Source organism: Electrona antarctica (genome assembly GCF_951216825.1).
Source record: "Electrona antarctica genome assembly, chromosome: 24".
Taxonomy (NCBI): Eukaryota; Metazoa; Chordata; class Actinopteri; order Myctophiformes; family Myctophidae; genus Electrona; species Electrona antarctica.
In genome coordinates, this window is record NC_136803.1 from 27955675 (window position 1) to 27976583 (window position 20909).

Consider the following 20909-nt stretch of genomic DNA (forward strand, 5'->3'; position numbering starts at 1 on the left):
AATACCTCAAATGTACTTACGTACAGAACCCATTCAGGGCGGTTTTAAGCATTATGTTATACTGAAAAATAGCAGACCTACAAGCTCATAGCGCGCCACTCGGTGGCGCGCTATGAGCTTGTAGATCTGCTATTTTTCAATAGCTAAAGTATTACATAATGCTTGAAACACCAAAAGGGGTTCCCGCCCAAAATGGGATAGTATTCATTACATGCTGAACATTTTCCAAAGCATGCCGTCTTACCATTTTTATATATACATTTGCCTAAATGTTCAGGAAGCCATTGGATTTCATTAATTTTAGTACTATGAAGCAAGTAGTTTCTGTAAGTCCGTTTCTCACAATTCAACACTGAACTTTATGCTGCTTTTTTGGGGGGCGGTCAAAATTACATTCTTGTTGCGTGGTAATTCCTTCAAAAGCATGGATTAGTTTGAAAAGAAAAAGAAAGTTTCACAGACAAAATTTGAATGCCCTTGGCTTCTCAATGGTGACATGAATATCATCAGGTTGCTATTCCGCAAACACAAATCACACCCGTGTGAAGTGAGTAGTGCGTGGAAGTTCCAGACCCGCAGGAACGCGGCCAGGGTGCTGGCCCAGTTCCGGCGAGCCGCCCCACGTCCGAAACGGTCGAGAAATGACAGGGTTACCGTGTGGGGGTCCCTGGGGGGTCCCTGGAACATCCAGACCCCCAGGAATGCGGCCAGGGGGCTGGCCCGGTTCCGGCGAGCCGCCCCGCATCCGAAATGGTCGAGAAATGACAGTTACTGTGTGGGGGTCCCTGGGGGGGTCCCTGGAACAGCCAGACCCCCAGGAATGCGCCCAGGGGGCCGGGCCTGGGCCGTTTGAGAAATGGTGAAAACCAACCAAGCTATTTTCGTGCTTGGACAGACAGACGGACAGACCCAGGGAAAGACAGACCCAGGGACACACACAGCTGTGTAATGGAGTGGTTGCACCACTCAAAAACAAAATGCAAACGGTGGTATGCTTGGTAAAATGGTCAGCAGTAATGTAAAGTATACATGATTTGCAGTCACTGGGCTAGAACATGAAAAAGCACGGTATGTTCCTTTTAAAGCCTTTGATTAAAACATCTGCAGGGGTCACGTGTTTTAGGACTTGTGATGTCATTCAGCAGATCTGGCCCAAATCTGTGTATGTTTTAAATGGAGCTCCTCCAAGTTTCCCTGAACACTGACTTGGAGTGGTTGCTATTTTTGGAATATGAGGCCAGATGTTCTTAAATCTGTCCCACTCGTCCGCCAGGAATGTTGTTGTGAGACGAGGTTTTTAAAAGAAAAAGACAGTTTCACAGACAAAATGTTAATGTCCTTGACTTCTCAATGGTGACATGAATGGGGAAGCAGATCATTCTTATTAGGCGAGTTCATCACATTTGAATAAAATAAATGGGGGAAAATAGGTTGTTATTCCACATACAAAAATACAAATTTTGGTAATGCTTGGTAAAATGGTCAGCAGTAAAATAAATTTAAAAAAAAAACATCATTGCTTCTTTTTTTTTAAGACAAATGTGTAAACATTTACACACGATCATGATCCATAATCACATCTACCTTGTCATTTCTTTTTCTTTTTTTACAGTGAAATGGAGCCTAAAATTTCTCCTGTGGGCAGTAAAAGCAAACTCATCAAGTCTGTTTCACTTCCCGGTCAGAATGGGAACCCCACATTCGCTGCTGTGGCTGCAGGATACGACAAAAGCCCAGGTGAGTGAGTGGCATGCCTGCCGATAGGATCCGTTTCCCTGGTCTGTTCTTTTTAAACCATTTGGACCTGAGGACGATTCTACAAATACCTTCTAAATCCTGACAGTTTTCTGAAAATCCCATGTTTCTATGTCGGTCATTCTCAAACATTTTCATGTCAAGGACCCCCAAGATTATATGTAATTGGCCACCGACCCCCATCTGAAGATATGTTGTTCTAGGGACCTCCCAGAAGCAAAGATTTGAGTTAAAATGTTCACTCTGTAATAATATATATTCAAAGATTTGAGGCACATTTTTCACGATTTTTCAAAAATAGCAGACCTACAAGCTCGTAGCGCGGCACTCGGTGGCGCGTTATGAGCTTGTAGATCTGCTATTTTTCAATAGCTAAAGTATAACATAATGCTTAAAACACCAAAAGGGGTTCCCGCCCAAAAATACATTCTTTGCTTTTGCACAGTTATTCATTGGGTGTCGGTGTCCTTGAGGCCTAATAAACATTGAATGCATTTCCTGCCTAAATTAAACTAGTATATTTTTGAAAGCGACATTGTTTATCTTGTGGTGAATCAAGCATCAAAGTCTTGTTGTTTGTCCAGCGACGTGTAATCACTACACTTTAACAAGCTGTTCCCTTGTTTGCTACTTACTGTATTGTACATACCTATTTTGCTACCTCCTGTATTGTATTTGTACCTACCTATTTTGCTACCTACCCTTAATTTGCTACCTACTGTAGCAAATTGACACTGACTCTCAGAAATGGTGTACTGTAGCTTCAGACCACAATCTTTAGCTTGGACCTTTATCTCTGACTCTAACTAAATAAACCTCTGAAGAACTTTTACCTCAGATAGTGAGACTAGAGTTATCAACGTCACTCGGTATACTAGAACATAAACCAAAACTGGAAGAACACGCAATCCAAACTATTTGCAGGGATTTTCATTAGTGTTCATAAGAAAGAAAAAAACACCATTGTTTACTGATGTTTTCTGATGTGAATGGTGGGATCCGATGGCAATTCCGACGGATCATTAGTCCGACATGCGTGAACAACGGTCGGACTAGCGCTGCTCCCGTGCTTGCGGTTATGGTTTGAGGTAGGTTGTCGCTCTAATGACTGTCGGACCAATAATAGTGTCGGAAACCAAAGCCTGTACCCGTGAATGGTCAGGACACATGGTCAGGCTTCCCATGTAACCCCGTCTGAGGTTGAAACTCTCGTTTTCTCCTCCCTGCCTCTTGCTCACTGACTGAAGTAAAAAACAAAAATATTATTGGAGAAACCCTGCTTAGTCCTGTATCTCCTTTTCCTCCTTCAACGTCCCCCACAGTCTTAACGTAACGAGTGTATGAATTGTATTAAAGTGTGCCATGTTGTTGTCGTCCCACAGGGGGCAGCAGTTCCAACCGAGGGGCCATGTGTAGGACCGGGCTCAGCCAGTGCCACGTGTCCTCTCTGGACAGCGACTGTTCAGACAGGTGACTTCAAGGCCGTCCTCAAATCTCAACACAAGCTAAAATATATCTATATTGTAACGTCAATGACCTTGTATGTTGTTGTTTTTATTTATTTTTTGCTTGAATTTGTCAGTTTCCTCAGTCCTGGACTACTCAGCCCGGTTGAGAATGGAAGGAGCCCCGGTGCGAGCAACCCCTTCTCAGCCTTTGGGACCAGTCCCCTTTTCAACCTGTCGGGAGGTAAGATGTGTCACTGAATAGAATTGCTGTGACTGCACGTTGATACTTTGATGTGCTTACACTACCATCTAGTGGGCATACAGTGGGCTTGCATGACACTGTTGTCTCCACAGTCCCGAAATGAACTGGCCTTTCATTGTGCGTACACAGAGTGTGACTGTAAATGAGGCTTTGAAGGTCACTGCAGGATTTTGGCCATGTTCATTACATGAGTAGAGCTTCCTTATCACATTGACAGACGTACAGTATGCCGGGCCAATTGCTTTACTTTAACCCATTTAGGCCTGAGATCAGATTCTAAAAATGTCTGTTTGAAAATGACAGTTTTCTGAAAAGTTTCTATGTCAGTCGTTCTTCGATTTTTCAAAAATAGCAGACCTACAAGCTCGTAGCGCGCCACTCGGTGGCGCGCTATGAGCTTGTAGATCTGCTATTTTTCAATAGCTAAAGCATAACATAATGCTTACACCAAAAGGGGTTCCCGCCCAGAATCGGTTAATATAGTAGGAAGGGTAAGAAAGGAGCTTTTGAACCCGACCCTGATAAAACAGGTTTGCAATTCTCCTAAGGGAGATAATATTATCTTGCGCTATGTTATATGAAACTGTCTGCCCGTAGACTAGCATATAGTCATTGATTCTTATAAAAAAAAAATCTATAAATGTTTCATAGTAAAAGTGGCAGAGACGGGTAGCACCTGCCAAAACTGCAAACATGGCCCAAGCTTTCTGTCACAGCCAGAACTTGGCTGCCCTTTTATGTTATCACACTGTATCACCCAAGATGAAGGTACTAGGACTGCTGATATTGTACCATGTGTGGTCCCCCATTTAGAAACATTCACTTTGAAAGAATATATATTCAAAGATTTGCGCCACATTTTTACGATTTTTCAAAAATAGCAGACCTACAAGCTCGTAGCGCGCCACTCGGTGTCGCGCTATGAGCTTGTAGATCTGCTATTTTTCAATAGCTAAATTATAACATAATGTTTAAAACACCAAAAGGGGTTCCCGCCCAAAATGGGTTAAGCATATCCACAAACACAGTGGGAATCACCGATATGTGTTCAATGTGTGGATGTTGCTAATAGAGTTGAGTGCACAAACTCATTGAATTTGTCAACTATACAATGCTTTACATTGTATATTTCCAGCGTTGTAATTAAAGCACCTTGAGAATAATTTGACTGCTAACTTATCCCATTTTGGGCGGGAACCCTTTTTTGGTGTTTTAAGTGTTATGTTATACTTTAGCTATTGAAAAATAGCAGATCTACAAGCTCATAGCGCGACACCGAGTGCCGCGCTACGAGCTTGTAGGTCTGCTATTTTTGAAAAATCGTGAAAATGTAGTGCAAATATCTTTGCTTCCGGGGGAGGTCCCTGGAACTACATATTTTCAGATGGGGGTCGGCGGCCAATTACATATAATCTTGGGGGTCCTTGACATGAAAATGTTTGAGAACCACTGACACAGAAACATGGGGTTTTTCAGAAAACTGTCAGGATTTAGAAGGCATTTGTAGAATCGTCCTCGGGTCTAAATGGGTTATTTCTTACTCAATACTAATTCTGAATGTCCTCTCTCTGTCACAGTGTTCAGTTCGATCACATCTTCGAGGACCCCCGAGCCCCGGCAGGCTTGGCCCGAGTTTGGCCACGGTGGTTCGCTCCCGGCGCCCACCTCCCCCACCACCTCCATGTGGCCCAGCGACCCTCTGGTACCATGGCCCCCCAGGTCCACCACCACCACCACCACCGCCCCCACTGTAAGAGACACACACACACACACTCTCATTATGTAATAGATTGTCATTTGGTAAACAACGTCTACCATGAGATAGGGCATTAAGCAACTAGTCGACTAGTTTAATAGTCGACCTTGTTGGTACTAGTTGACAAGAAAAAAAAAAAGGTACTTTTTTTTATTTTTTTCCCGAATTTGTAGGCCTCAAGATCAGGTAGATTATAGTTATAGTCACCAATGTACACAGTTTTTAAATGTACAAATATTTATTTCCAAAAACACAATAGGTAGTTGTAGTAAACTAGGCAACTAGTAAAAATGACTAGAAGTGAATGCCCTACCATGAGACAGACATATAAAAAACATAGTTTGTCATCCGTCAGTCAGCAGTGCCATTTCCCGTGTTGACAGTGCATGGATTGTGAATAGTAAATACTTAAGCCTGAATTATACTTTTATTAAATAGGTAATTTACAGTGAAACTACACGTCCCAATGCGACATGTGTGGTGTTAAATCGGCTATTCTTGCAATAGCGACTTTTTGGATATGCTAGGTTCGCCAAAGAGATTTGGCGTGGAGGGGGTGGGGGGGGGGGAGGAGGGAAACAAGTAATAGACCCCTGAGTCAACAAAGTATATAGGGTTCTTTATTATTATTATTATTAATAGTGTTACAAAATTGAAACAAAGCTGTTATCTCTTGTGTCCCCCCAGTCCATTCTGGGCAGCAGCAGCCTGTGGTCAACCAGTCCTCCCTTCAGCCCCTCCATCTGGTCCACGAGCTTGGACTCCGCCCCACTGCACTCCTCCTTCCCGTCGCCATCCTCCTCCGCGAGCTCCTTCCCGCCACCGGGGTCCGTTTCCACCTTCCCACCGACACCCTCCTCCGTGTCCTCCGTGTTCCCGCCGCCGGCCTCTGCGGCGGTCTTCTCGCCGGCGCCCTCTGCGCCTTCCTCCTCCACCGCCACCTCCCACCTGGCCGACCTGATGGGCTGCGTGGGAGACAGCAGGAGTCCCGCCCCCTCGCTGGTGGCGCGCGACTCCGCTGGCAACCTGAGCCCCACCTACAACCCCTGGAGCACATGGGGACCCACCTTCGGCCGACGCAGCTCCGAGCCGTGGCCCAGCTCCTCAGACAACGGCAATTAAATGAGCTCACGTGCTTCCCTTCGTGTGTGTGTGTGACTGTGTGTGTGTGTGTGTGTGTGCGCCTGTATGTGCATTTGCGTGTATGAGGCCGATTTGTGGCCGAATGTCTGCGTGCTACACGTCTGGTCTTTGTCCACTCCTCCATGTCAATCTAAACAAAAGCTAAAAAACAAAGGCGTGTTTTTTTTTCCCCCACGTAAAAAAGTGGTGAATCGGCCCTCGCCCGTTGAGGAGACGAGTGCGTTGTAGGATATAATGGGGACATGAAGGTAATTCCTCTCCCCACTGATCCAGGTTCAGATGTTTCTGCCTCCTTTGTGGTGACGGGAGGTGATGAATCTGATTTGAAACCTGCTATTATTTAAGTCTACCCCAGGGGAGTTAACGGCATTCAACTGTCAGGTAAAAAACGGGTACCTGACAAGCCGGCTATATTTGAAGACCTTCAGAATTCTGGGTCCACAGAGTTTGAGAAACTCTGCCCTTTTGTTTTGTATGTGTTTTACATTTGTAAACGACTACCACTTCTGCTACAAATGCAGGTAGGAAAGGAAATTCTCATTTTCAAAATTTCACCAAGACAAAGTTATTGGTTATTTATTAGTTATAACCAATAAGTTATTTATTCATTTGACACCGTGGCAAATTCATAGCTACACAAAGAACCTTATTTGACAGCAATACAGTTCTGGTTGCAGCCAGTTCTGACAGGGATATGTATTGAAATTGTTTAAAAATATATTTTTTAATTTCAATTCAAAAGGGATACAAGTGAATCCAACTTTTGTTTAGAGGATGTGTGCTTGGCAGCAAGCTAAAGCAAAATGTAAAAAAAAAAAAGAAGAGATGTAAGATGTTGACATGAAGATTGCTTTTTAAGAACTTGTGTTTTGAAGTCTATGTAATTTGGACAAAAGTTTGGAAAAGAAAAAAAGTTTTAAAATACATTTTCTTTTGTTCATGTCCACATTGCTGCTGGCATTTTCAAGTCTCGAATAATTTAAAAGATAATATAAAAGCCAAAGTGCATTTTTAAGTTTTGTATGTTCGCCCAAAATTGGTTGGAGAAGTTATTTTAAAGTTGACTCTTTTAAAGTTGACATGGTTTTCATGTCATGGTTATTTTAACATTTTTCATGGGATTTTGTTAAGTCCTTCCAATGTTATTATTTATGCCACAGTCTCAGCTCCTTGTCATGGCTTAAAAAGTTCAAATTAAAACACATCAAACAAGGAAAATGATTATATTCATTTGTATTCTTAAATATAAATACGGTACCCTGAACACCTGAAGTGTGCATGCGTGTGTGTGTGTGTGTGTGTGTGTGTGTGTGCGTGCGTGTTGTTGCTTTAGAGTCCACTTGGGACTATTCACACAACCCTTCCTATAAAACTTGAAAATGAAAAGCTTGCATGAGATAAGCGTCCACTTGTACCAACAACACTAGTACTACTAGTCTTGTATTGCTAATTGCTAATTTAGGGCGGCTGTGGCTCAGGAGGTAGAGCAGGTGGTCCAATGATCCCTGGGTCGGCGGTTCGAATCCCGGCTCCTCCTGTCCACATGTTGAAGTGTCCTTGGGCAAGACACTGAACCCTACATTGCCTCCAATGAGTCGGTCGGTGTAAGCTCGCTACCATTGGTGTGTGAATGTGGGAAGTGAGGACGCTGGCGTTGACTGTTCGCCGCTTCACCTCCCAATGTATGAATGAATGTAAAGCGCTTTGTGCTTTGACTTGAGCACTTGGAAAAGCGCTATAAAAATGCAATTCATTATTAATTCAGCAATATTTTACTACTGCAGTAATGCAGTGGTTTTCCATTGTTGTGGTGGGTGGGTGGGGATATGAGCTAAGATTAGTGCTTTTGTAACACACTTGCTATACATCCCAACTGTTTCTCAACCAATGGTCCATTTACTACTAATACTTTCCTAATTATAATGACTCAACCAGGCAATCTGGTGCCCTTCCTGCTCTTGAGATTCCAACTCTTTTTCTATTGAATATCTTTACCTCCAACTTGTCAGTAAAATTACTACATTGACTGTCATCAGGTCATTCAGTTCACTGTTTCTCAACTAGTGAAAGTGATTTTTTTTATTCTTTTTTTTTTTAATCAACAAATCCTACATTACTAAATGAATGGTCAGAGACCACTTTCAATTCTTCCATGGACCACCTGTTGAAAACCCCTGCAGTAAATATTAATGCAATCAGTCAAGTGCTGCTCTTGTGGAATGCATTGCATTCTCAACATGTCACTCCTCTTGTAGGCCACAAGGTGGCAGTATTTGTCTGTGACACCAGTACATTATGAAATGGCTGGGGTCATAATGTAGCCTTTTGGAGTATTTCAAAGTGCAAGTGGGTATATAGGCTTACTAGGCTGTGCTAAAAGACATTTCAAACGTCTTATCTTGATTGGCCACCTACTGTATAATCTAATGTACAGTCACTATGCCATTTGAATGTATCTTACGATAAATGCAAGGAATCTCTACTTCCATATACGTCTGTAATCCACGTATCTTGAGATCCGACTGACTTCAGACTCGGCACGCGCACCGCCACCAACCCGAGGGAGTGCCGTGTCTGGTGTCTAGTCCAGAAAAAAGGCTCAGCCTCTGACTATGGCCCAAATGAGCCCATCGATTGCCATGGCAACCAAACCCTTCATTTGCCAAAATCCCCACAGCCACCCTTTTGATGACTTAGTCACTCAGTCCACTTCTCACAGTTTGCACTGTTCAGACATTGTCCATAGACATTTAACCACTGCAAAAGGACTTTCCAGAACCGCCGATCCCACCCCTGGATATTATGGTCATATACTGATATAGAAATATCCATATATGGTCATGAAATGGATGCAGACAGACATATGGGCACAAGAGGGAAGTTACAACTGGTGGTACTCCCAGTTAACCTGACTCCGCCAGATGGGGCAGCAGAGAGTACACTGGGTTCCCCCCTCCTGCTCCCATCTGGGAACTCTCAGGCAGACTTGATGCCCGGCCACAAAACGGCCTGGCCAATCAGCAGCAGCTAGAGGCTGGATAGCTGCTGCTGATTGGCCAGGCCGTTTTGTGGCCGGGCATCAAGTCTGCCTGAGAGTTCCCAGATGGGAGCAGGAGGGGGGAACCCAGTGTACTCTCTGCTGCGCCATCTGGCGGAGTCAGGTTAACTCCCAGTGGTATAACCAGGAATTGTATTGCATAACGCTGCTGTTATATATTTCCCTATTTGCATCATTCCCCACGTATCGTTCCCGAGTATGTAGGCCGGTGCCTCAAAAAATGAGTCACATTAATAATGTACTTACTTCTGATGTGTCTGACACTCGTACATACATGCCTCACTATAGGCCTTCATAGATGCATTATGAATCTTCTGTTTGTCAGAATTCACATAATGTGAATGACGCACGGACCGCGGTTGACGTACAGAAGATATTGACGTCACTCGGTCAGAGAAATGATCCAATTTGTCAACCAGGCCCTTTGCCAACCACTCTTGTCTTGTGTACTTCACTACGACGCAACTGAAGAAAAAAACAAAAGTATAGACAGCGAGTCATTATGACATAACAGTTGATCTACGTGCAGATATCAGTCACGTTTTATATGACCACGTCGGGAGAGACGGCTCAATTCTAGTTAATGCTCATTTTTACAAATGCATTATGTATTTTCCCCTGCAGGCCATGTACTACCTATGGTCCAATTCTGATTAAGAATCAGATTAGAAGAATCAAGTGGTTGGCTTCGACAAACACGGCGCGTCCGTCGATCACACATTTCAGCATCGATTTAACGTAGAGACGAAAATGGAAAGGTCACCGGTATAGTCATCCCTGATGAGAAAACGCGTGAGGTTTAAGGGGTTAATGTGTTGTCAAATCTGTGCCTTTTTTAAAATGGGATTAGAGAGCTCATCTTCATCCGGGCGTAAATGAGTTTCTGCACGGTCGGTGGCTATAATAGGATCCCCATGCAGCAGTAAGTGGAACTGCTGTCAGCGATATGTTCTTATCCTGTGGTTCTTATTGGGCTGTATATTTTCATCCTCACTTTTGTGATCATCTGTCAAGTCTACATTTTAGTTTAGTTTTCTGAAAAAGCTATGTTTTATTTCTATGTCAGTCGTTCTTTGACTTTTCAAAAATAGCAGACCTACAAGCTCGTAGCGCGCCACTCGGTGGCGCGCTATGAGCTTGTAGATCTGCTATTTTTCAATAGCTAAAGTATAACATAATGCTAACACCGAAAGGGGTTCCCGCTATAATAGGATCCCCGGCAGTAAGTGGAACTGCTGTCAGCGATATGTCCTTATCCTGTGGTTCTTATTGGGCTGTATATTTTCGTCCTCACTTTTGTGATCATCTGTCAAGTCGTCGCAACTATTTTGCAGTGTTGATCTAGCCTGGCTAATAAGCCAGACCGAATCAGCCGTTGGCAAAAAAAAATTTGCCTTGCCAGGCTAGTGTCTGGCAAGTGCCAGGCTAGTGCCAGTGCCAGGCTAGTGTTGATCCACTTCCAGGAATATGTGGGACATGTCTGAAGTGTGCCTTCTTTACTCGCAAACCAGTGAGTCTTTGAAAGAGAGGGTGAGATGAGGACTAGCCTATATACTTACTGTATCCTCCCAACCTTGTCCTACAGTTGGCACTGGCAGCAGAATCCGAGAGAGAGACAGAGAGAGACAGACAGAGAGAGAGAGACAGAGAGAGAGACAGACAGACAGAGAGAGACAGAGATTTCTGGGCAGAATTCTCTGGCTATTGCTACTCACACCCCAAAGACCCAGTAAAACAGAAGATAAGCCCAGTCATAGTAGGCCTACCATATCAGGATATTGTTTACTAATTAATGAATTACATTGTTTCAGTACTTTGGTGTTTAAACTTTAGCATTCCTACTTCATCTATAGTGTAAACTCTAAACAACTATCTAATCCTCTCTCTCTCTCAATTCCATGCAATTTAACCCATTTTGGGCGGGAACCCCTTTTCGTGTTAGCATTATGTTATGCTTTAGCTATTGAAAAATAGCAGATCTACAAGCTCATAGCGCGCCTCCGAGTGGCGCGCTACGAGCTTGTAGGTCTGCTATTTTCGAAAAATAGAAGAACGACTGACATAGAAACATAGCTTTTTCAGAAAACTAAACTAAAATGTAAAACCGAAATGCACTAAACGGCGGCGAGTTCCCCCCTTTCAGAAAGCAGGATGCGTCAGAGTCGCTACACGCCACCTCAGATCATCCCATTAGCCTATCCCACAGAGGGCCCTTCATAGGAGAGAACAGCATTCAGTTCATCATGCTCCCTGCTAAGCTAGAATGGTGTTTTGTATCGAGCCAATTTATGTGAGGCGAGGGTGGGTGGATGGGGAGAGTTTGGGGGCTCTTTTTAGCGTGACAAGAGGCTTGGCAGAAGGTGACCTGGCCATGAAATCATCCTCGGGCGCCGCTAACAAGCTCATTAGACTTGGTACCGCCTGTGACATTGTCGGATCCCATGCTCTCATCATAGCTGCGTGTCGTCAATCGAGCGGCGATTTCCAATCTGTGGGGCCAGCAGGGACTCGGGGAGGAGGCCCACTGGTGGGCCGTGAGGATTGATTGATTGATTGATTGATTGATTGAAATATTTATTAACAGTTTGCAGAATTACAGTACATTTCAAGCACAAACTCAATACAAAGACTGTCAACTGTGAGTGGACGACCCAATTAAGCATTACACTTGTTTACAAGAGGGTCCACCATGTTCAATTCATCAAAACATTTAGAGACGTACAGAGAGGATATGTCGAGCGGACCCCCAAATGTTTGGCAAAACACTACGATTGTATTGATATAATATTATACATTTAGGAGTTTTATCTCATAAAGTAGCTGTGACGATCCAGATTGAGTTTTGTGTCACTGAGGATGTGTGATGCTCTAGGTTAAACAGTGGCTTAAAAAGTCAAAGTGGAGTGCTTAATTGGGAGGTTCCAGGGGGTCCCCAGATAAAGGATTTATTGATTGATTACTTTATTGGTGAGAAATGTACACGGTACAGTCTAAACACAGTCTAAAAGGATATGACCGGGGAAAAAAGGTCCTTGCGGTCTTGTTTCCGTTCAGGTCCTGGGATGGGATTCGTAGTTAGGAACCAAATGGACCCTTACCGTTCTGTTGGTCTGTAACTCTTGGGAGTGAAATGGTTTCTGTTGGTTCTGTTGGATAATGCATACCAAATTGGCGGGCCCCACAATGCCATGTGACATGGATAAGTGATTCATTCATAATGTGTTACTTTATTTTGTCTCTCTCTCTCTTTTGGGTCTTGAGCTGAAACAGTCTGAGAACAGCAGAGGCTTCATGCCGAGATGGCAAAAATACTACTTGCAGAGAGAGCGTGTGTGTGTGTGTGTGCGCGTGTGCGTGCGTGCCAGAAGTACTGTGTTGTGGTGGGGGATGAGTCATGTGCCGTGTGTGTTCCAAACACCGTTCCTCTCTGAATACAGAGCAGACCTATTTTCCGCAAAGGCGTCCCCGGTGTGTATTAGATTACCTGTCCCTTCCCTTGTTGTCAAGTTATTAAAGAACTAACAAGACACCTTCGCCCATGACAGCTGGACTAGCCCATTTTGGGCGGGAACCCCTTTTGGTGTTAGCATTATGTTTTGCTTTAGCTAAAAATAGCAGATCTACAAGCTCATAGCGTGCCACCGAGTGGCGCGCTACGAGCTTGTAGGTCTGCTGACATAGAAACATAGCTTTTTCAGAAAACTGTCAGGATGTAGAAGACATTTTTTGAATCTGATCTCAGGTCAAAATGGGCTAGACTGGCATTTGGCACATGCCGAACGCTGCTTGTTGTACGGTATGCACCTATAGCTCTCTGAAGTTTATGCCTTGATCAGGAGAGATTGCAATTATAATCAGTCAATTTAGTTTAGGAACTGCGACTGGGACTATAGCATGAACTGCGCCTCTATGCCTGCTGCTATACCCAGGCATGGATCAAGAGGGTATGGCGAATCCATTGACTAAAATGACCAATGAATTAATCTTGTCATCCGCATTCTGCATGGCTGGATGTATGGAGCGTTGAAACACTTTATCACATATCTCTCCTGGGAGAGAGAGGGAGAGAGAGAGAAGAGAGAGGGAGAGAGAGAGAGAGAGAGAGAGAGAGAGAGGTCTCAGAGAATGCCAAGGAACTCTCAGGGTCCCCCATAAATCATAGCAGAATAATAAATGGCTTCCATTCAGAGGATGGTGATAACTTGGATCGGGGCCCTCTCTTATTTCTCGCAAGTGCACTGTGGCTGCGTCCTTGTGTGGTTATTTATGTCAGCGATTTACCAACCTGTGTATAGGTCGGGTCAAACCGGTGGGCCGTGAGGATGATGCAAGAGAGGGCCCCCAGATTGGCAAAACACAAATACTTTATTGATGACATATCTTATATCGATAAATGCACCAAGCCTCGTCTGTCTGTCTGTGTGTAATCCACGTAACTCGAGAACCGACTTAAAATTCGACACACGCACTCCACACACACCAAAAATGCACGCGACCCACCCCCACCTGACCGCAAATAGGTGGGCCGCGGACGCAGTTCGAGATTTTCAAGTGGGCCCTGGTCCAGAAAGGTTTGACCGCTGCTTTATGCGTTAGAATAAATTACATTACAACTAACCACTGAGGCTATCAGCGAGAAAACAATTAGTAGTTTACCATTGTGCCCCTAAGCGTGACATTTCCTTTGACCGTTCACACTAAATGAGGTCCCCCCCATTACCTAGAAAATATTCACAGGACGACAAAAGATTACATCCCAAGGAAGGTTTAATGGACCTCGGCGCTTGGTGCAGTGACATAACTCTACTAACCTAAAAGAACAGTCTTTTCACCTGCTATTTAGTGACCCTTGGTGTAGCAGGTCCTCCTCCCACAACTCTCTATCCAAGGGTTTGGACTTGTTGGAGTGTGTGGGGGGGGGGGGGGGGGGGGGGGTGTTCAGCGGGTGACCGGTGTGCAGTCAGCAGAATTGCGGGCCAGTCACGGACTGATGTAGACTAACGGAGCACAGAGAATGCTCATTTTAACCTGTTTAGACCCCGAGGACGATTCTACAAATGCCTTCTAAATCCTGACAGTTTTCTGAAAAACCCATGTTTAATTCTATGTCAGTCGTTCTCAAACATTTTCATGTCAAGGACCCCCAAAAAAATATGAAATTGACCGCCGACCCCCATCTGAAAATATGTTGACCTCCCCCAGAAGCAAAGATTTGAGTTAAAAACTGCTCTGAAAGAATATATTCAAAGATTTGCGCCACATTTTCACGATTTTTCAAAAATAGCAGACCTACAAGCTCGTAGCGCGGCACTCGGTGCCGCGCTATGAGCTTGTAGATCTGCTATTTTTCAATAGCTAAAGTATAACATGATGCTTGAAACAGCCCGGGTTCCCGCCCAAAATGGGTTAAATCTTCCCAAGGGTGAACGCGCCGTGGGCTCAAATTTCCTCCTTGTTCGCGTGTTCAGCAAATAATGATATCTGTTATGGCCTTTTTTATCCAAATGCAAACACTGGACGTATTTTTCTGGCTGCACTCTTTTATTTGGAAAGCATGACGCTGGATTAGCAAGATAGTCTAATCAACAGATCGTGCTATCGTTTATTAAACATTTACATTCATTTACAACGTATAAAGAGATTAAGATTGCGGTTTGTTTAAATTAAATTAAATGTTTGTTAACTGTTAGCCTATGTGTGGTATAATGCCCAGGGCCATCATGAAATTGACAGTGTGGCCTGGGCCGTGGCTCAGCGGTCCAGGCACCTTGGATGGTAATCCAGTCTGGCAGTGTGCCGCGGGTTCGACTCCCGATCCCGACGCCGACGGCCTTTATACTGCATGTCATCCCCCCATCTCTTTCCCCATTTCCTGTCAGCCTACTGTCTATCCCTCCATACCTGAGTGGTGCAACTCCCCTCTCCCCCTACCCCTCCCTCCCTCCCTCTCTCTCTCTCTCTCTCTCTCTCTCTCATTAGCAGGCAACAGTGCAGCACTATCTCTCTCTCTCTGTTTCTGGCACAACAGCACCACTTTTGCCCCTACTGGTACTCATAGTAACATAGTCACATACATAGTCACATAGGTTAACACGGACATTGCTGTTCCTTAGAGTGGTTGCACAACTCAAAAATATAAAATAAAGACGAAAGCCGAAAAAAAAGAAAGAAAAAGAAAGAAATTGACAGTGTCTTGACGCCTTAGACTGTGTAATGTACACGATATCGTACCACCACTACCACAATGTAATTCACAGCTACCACATTCCCTAACATCAACCCCCATTTAGACCTGAGGACGATTCTAAATGTCTTCTAAATCCTGACAGTTTTCAGAAATAAACCCTATGTTTCTATGTTTCAGTCGTCATTTTCATGTCAAGGACCCCCAAACATTATATGAAATGTAATTGGCATCCGACCCCCATCTCAAAATATGTAGTTCCTTTGTGCAACATTTCAATAAAGAGCACAATATTCCAGTAATAATCAGTAATATCACCTGTCATCAGTGACCCAGCCAGGACATCTCATCATGACCCAGTAACGCACTGGTTGAGATTCATTGCATTTATGCAGAGTCCTTCCCAAGCAACGCATTCTCACTTCACTTCCAAACTGTAATATACTGTATATGTTCATTATAGTTGTGATTTCGGATGACCAACCATGCAGTGTTGTTTTCGTGGACTAAAACTAAGACGAAAAATGTCCGGTCGACTACCCCTTTTCACTGACGAAAACTAAATGGAAACTAAATGAAAACTAAGCTATGATGACTAAAACTGAGACTAAATATATTGACAATTTCGTCAAACGAATACAAACTAGACTAAAATGTTAGAAAGGGACTAGTGGCCCTTTAAGAGTCTCCATCTGACTAACGTTTCAGTTGAGGAGGACACCAGGCAGTATCACAGTAGCCTGGTTAATAAACCAGACCGAATCAGCCGTTGGCAAAAAAAAGTTGCCTACCAGAGTGTTGTGTGATATTAGTCTGGCTTATTAGCCAGGCTAGTATCACAGCACTGTCACACAGCTTCTGAAGTTTAATACCCCCATAGAAAATAATAGCATTATAGTCACACGACATGACCAGAAGATATGAGACGAGGAGACTAGAACAGATTGAATTGGAATAGAATCACGCATCTCGTACCATTTGTGCACAGACAGTCAGTAAATCTGATAAAGTAGTTCAAGGTCAAGGGTATGTCAATCATGCTTATCCCATTCTGGACGGGAACCCCTTTTGGTGTTTTATAAGCCTATTGAAAAGTAGCAGATCTACAAGCTCATAGAGCGGTGCTACGAGCTTGTAGATCTGCTTGTAGATCTGCCATTTTTTGAAAGATTGTGAAAATGTGGCACATATCTTTGATTATATATTCTTTCAGAGCGAACGTTTTTAACTCATACCTTTGCTTCTGGGGTGGGGGGGGGGGGGGGGGGGGGTCCCGCCTGGAACAACATATTTTCAGATGGAGGTCGGCGGCCAAATACAAATATTTTTGGGTGTTCTTGACATGAAAATGTTTGAGAATGACTGACATAGAAACATGGGTTTTTCAGAAAACTGTCAGGATTTAGAAGGCATTTGTAGAATCGTCCTAAACGGTTTAAATGCAGATGAGTGATTCACCACAAGTATGTACTGGGTCAAGCAGATAGGCCTAATGGTCAGAATTCGCAAACAATTATCTTGATGACTTGGGAGTGAAAATGTGTTGTCCCCAACCCCACCCCAGCCACTAGGACAATAGCAGTGTTTCTCCTGATGCTTCAGGCCTCATTCACACGTACCAAACACCAATCAAGCAAATGTTTGGTCGTTTTTTTGTTTTTTTAGGCATTTTGTGTTTGATTGCTGATTGCTGGTGGTGTTCTGCCCCTCCCCCCTCATCAAACAAAAATGTTTGGTCAAACCATGTGACTCCCATTGGAAAAGCATTGTGGTGGCCCAAAAAACTAAAAAAACGACCAAACATTTGCTTGATTGGTGTTTGGTACGTGTGAATGAGGCCCTAGAATCAGTGGTTCTCAACCAGTGGTCCAGGGACCACCAGTGGTCCTTGAGGGGGTTCCAGGTGGTCCTCAGCTAAATGATGAATGATGGAGAGTTGGTAACCAAATAGACACTTACAGATGTTTAGCAATAATTGAACTCTTAAGAGTGTCAGAGTTAAACATCTTCATTACTTAAATTACAAGAAGTCTACACAATTAGAGAATTGTTTTCTTTCTTTTTTTTTTCCATCAACGCCTGTTATCTCTCCTATGGTACCACATCAATCAATACAGCATGGACTTGTGGACAAAATCGTATCCAGCGACAACCAAATATTCGTAGTCTTTGGTCTGAGAGGCTAAGGGCAGTATTATGCGTGTCTTAAGTACCAGGTCTTATGACTTAACTTAAGACCTGGAGGAGTGGTCAATGCTGTTTGGCCACTCAGAATAGCCAAATGGCATTGATCACGCCTCCAGGTCTTAAGTTAAGTAATAAGACCTGGTACTTATAAGACATGCATAATACTGCCCTAAATCTCATCAAAGGGTGGTCTAGCTGTGGCTCAGATGCCGAAGAAATAATGGGTAATAGCCATGAGTATAATAGCCAAGGACACACAGGAATCAGGAAGTGTTATCCGATAGCCACTATAGTCTCACAGCTTTCCCTTTAATTTGTACCTGGAGTGAACTTTAGACACCCTGTGCCAAGCTTGGCACAGGGTGTCTAAAGTTCACTCCAGGTACAATTAAAGGAGAATTCTCCTTCAACTGTACCTACTGGGCTTATAACTTTCGACACACTGTCCTGTGCCCAGTACCCTGGATGAATACCAATCGCTGCAGAGGGGCAATCGGTTCAAATCCACTCTGCTTATATTGCACTTTCTAACCACATGAACCCTGCTTTAGTTCAGACACTATTAGGCCTCACTCAGACCTTTACTGCATTGCTGTATGCTTGTTGGATGAATGTTGTGTAGTGTCATGGCCGCCCCAATGCATTTCCAATGAGAGTCACATGGTTTGACACAACATTTGTGTTGTATGAGGGGGAGGGGCGTAGTCGAAACGCAGCCGAAAGCCATACAACAGCTTGTAGTCCAAAATGTGGACTACAAACCATGTGACTTCCATTGGAAATGCATTGGGGCGGCCATGACACTACACAACATTCATCCAACAAGCATACAGCAATGCAGTAAAGGTCTGAGTGAGGCCTTAAGGTCTGAGTGAGGCCTTATTGGTCCGACAGTCATTAGACCGACAACCTACGTACCTCAAACCCTAACCTAACCATAACCGCAAGCACGGGAGCAGCACATGTCCGAGCGCTAGTCCGAGCGGTGTTCCCGCATGTCGGACTAATGCTCCGTCGGAATTACCATCGGACCCCAACCCTGGTAGCCGCAGTGTCCCTATTCTGGGGGTGAACATTTGGCAAAGGTTCAAAATGATCTGAAGATTTGTTATGTCTTTCCTGCCTTATATATTGTAAATGGTAAATGGTAAATGGTGCATTTATATAGCGCCTTTATCCAAGGCGCTTTACATAGATTGTGCATTACATTCACCCATTCATACACCGATTGCGGCAGAAGCCATGCAAGGTACCAACCAGCACATCGGGAGCAATTTGGGGTTCAGTGTCTTGCCCAAGGACACTTCGACATGTAGACAGGAGGAGCCGGGATTCGAACCGCCGACCCATGGATCATTGGACGACCTGCTCTCTGTAGGTCGAGTACATTTATCTAGAGATAGCATTTATCTTACAATAAATGCACAGAGTCATGTACAGTACGTATATGTCCGTCTGTTCGTGTATCTCGAGAACCGTTCCACCGACCAATTTAAAACCTGGCACGCGCGTCGCCAACAACCCGAGGAGGTTGAGTGCACGGCGTCGAGACTGTCGGATAGGCGGTTGTCGAGATCTGACCGCTACGCCTATTCTTCGGACTATACACATACGTCATGTCCTAGTATGAGCAAATAGGGGGGATCGGAGGGTATGATCGAATATAAGGGGGATCGTCACGCGATTCTTTGTTGGATCCTGCAATATCTCAACTGTGTGTCTCTCAAAGAATATGATTATTGGCAGTTGTGGAAGGTTTAGAATATTTGGCGGTCCCGAAATCGGTGGTTGTTGTAATTGCTTGCACTGTGTGTACATACGTAATGCAATTCCAAGCTGTGTTGTTTTCAATTTCATGAAGGAATGGCGGATTCGGCTATACGCCTATACCCGTATGTCTGTCTCAAAGAATATATAGGCCTTTGCCGCATTTATCATTGGTGGAAAGTAACTAAGTACTTTTACTTAGGTACTGTACTTAAGTACAATTTTGAGGTATTTGTACTTTACTTGAGTATTTCCAATTTCCAGTACTTTCACTCCACTACAATTATTTGAAAACTTTAGTTACTAGTTATTTTGGCGATTTTAATTTTGATTAGAAAACATCCATTAACCACTTCAACCCTATACATTTCGGCCATTTAACGCGACGCATTGTGAGCTTGTAGATCGGCTATTTTCAATAGATTGTGTACACATTTTGAACTTGTGAAATGGCACATTCTGCACAATAACTACTTTTACTCTTAGTACTTTAAGTACATTTTGATGCCGATACTTTAGTACTTTTACTCAAGTACATTTTCAAGTCTGTACTTTTACTTGTAACGAAGTAGTTCTAAATTGCAGTATTGGTATACTTTTACTTAAAGTAAAACAATTGAGTACTTTTTCCACCACTGGCATTTATGGAGATGCGCATATAGGAGACAGACCGACTTCCAACTGAATGCATGCTTTGGCGAGGCCGAGGACTCGATAAGTGGTTGTCCAGAAACGCAGATTCAATATATAGACATCCAGATCCATATATATATGATATAATAGGCTTCAAGCTCACAAAGCATTGCATTTCTATTTTCAACTTTTGTGCAACACCGTCCTATGAGGACGTATAAAATAGCATGCTATAAAATAAGGTTTAAGTGGTTAAGCCGTTTAAATGTCTCAACGCTCAGACTTGACATTTAAATGTCCTACACACAAATGCCTGGGTTTGCGAAACCCGCCTTTCTCTTGTTCTACGTCTCTCCACTCTTGAGATATAATCGATTAGGCCTATGTATAGAACTTTTGACATAAAGATAATCATCTTTTCGGGGCGGTTCCTTGAGAATCCCCCAATCTGTTCTATTTTTTAAGTAGTGCAAACCACTTCCTTAAGTGACTATGTGTGGGTGGCTGGGGTAGCTGGCTGGCTGGGTATGTGTGAGCACGAAAACACACGCACATATTAACTGTATATATGGTGATTTCAGGTGTGCCAGTACTGTACAGTACAGTACAGGGTACAGTAGAGGGACCCCCACACGGTAACTCTGTCATTTCTCAACCGTTTCGGACGCGGGGCGGCTCGCCGGAATCGGGCCGGCACCCTGGGTGCGTTCCTGTGG

General features: G+C 43.8%; 1 protein-coding gene across 3 annotated transcripts in view; it reads left to right on the forward strand.

The window, feature by feature from the left end:
• The window catches only part of LOC306917677 (transmembrane protein 131-like), a 58243-nt gene extending 50661 nt beyond the window's left edge, over positions 1-7582 (forward strand). For all 3 annotated transcript variants that reach the window (XM_079495966.1, XM_079495967.1, XM_079495968.1), the window contains exons 37-41: positions 1613-1737; positions 3138-3225; positions 3338-3444; positions 5043-5215; positions 5909-7582. In XM_079495966.1, the coding sequence (XP_079352092.1) occupies positions 1613-1737; positions 3138-3225; positions 3338-3444; positions 5043-5215; positions 5909-6343 (928 nt within the window). In that variant the 3' untranslated portion in view covers positions 6344-7582. The remainder of the gene's footprint in view (positions 1-1612; positions 1738-3137; positions 3226-3337; positions 3445-5042; positions 5216-5908) is intronic.
• The last annotated feature ends 13327 nt before the right edge of the window (positions 7583-20909 follow it).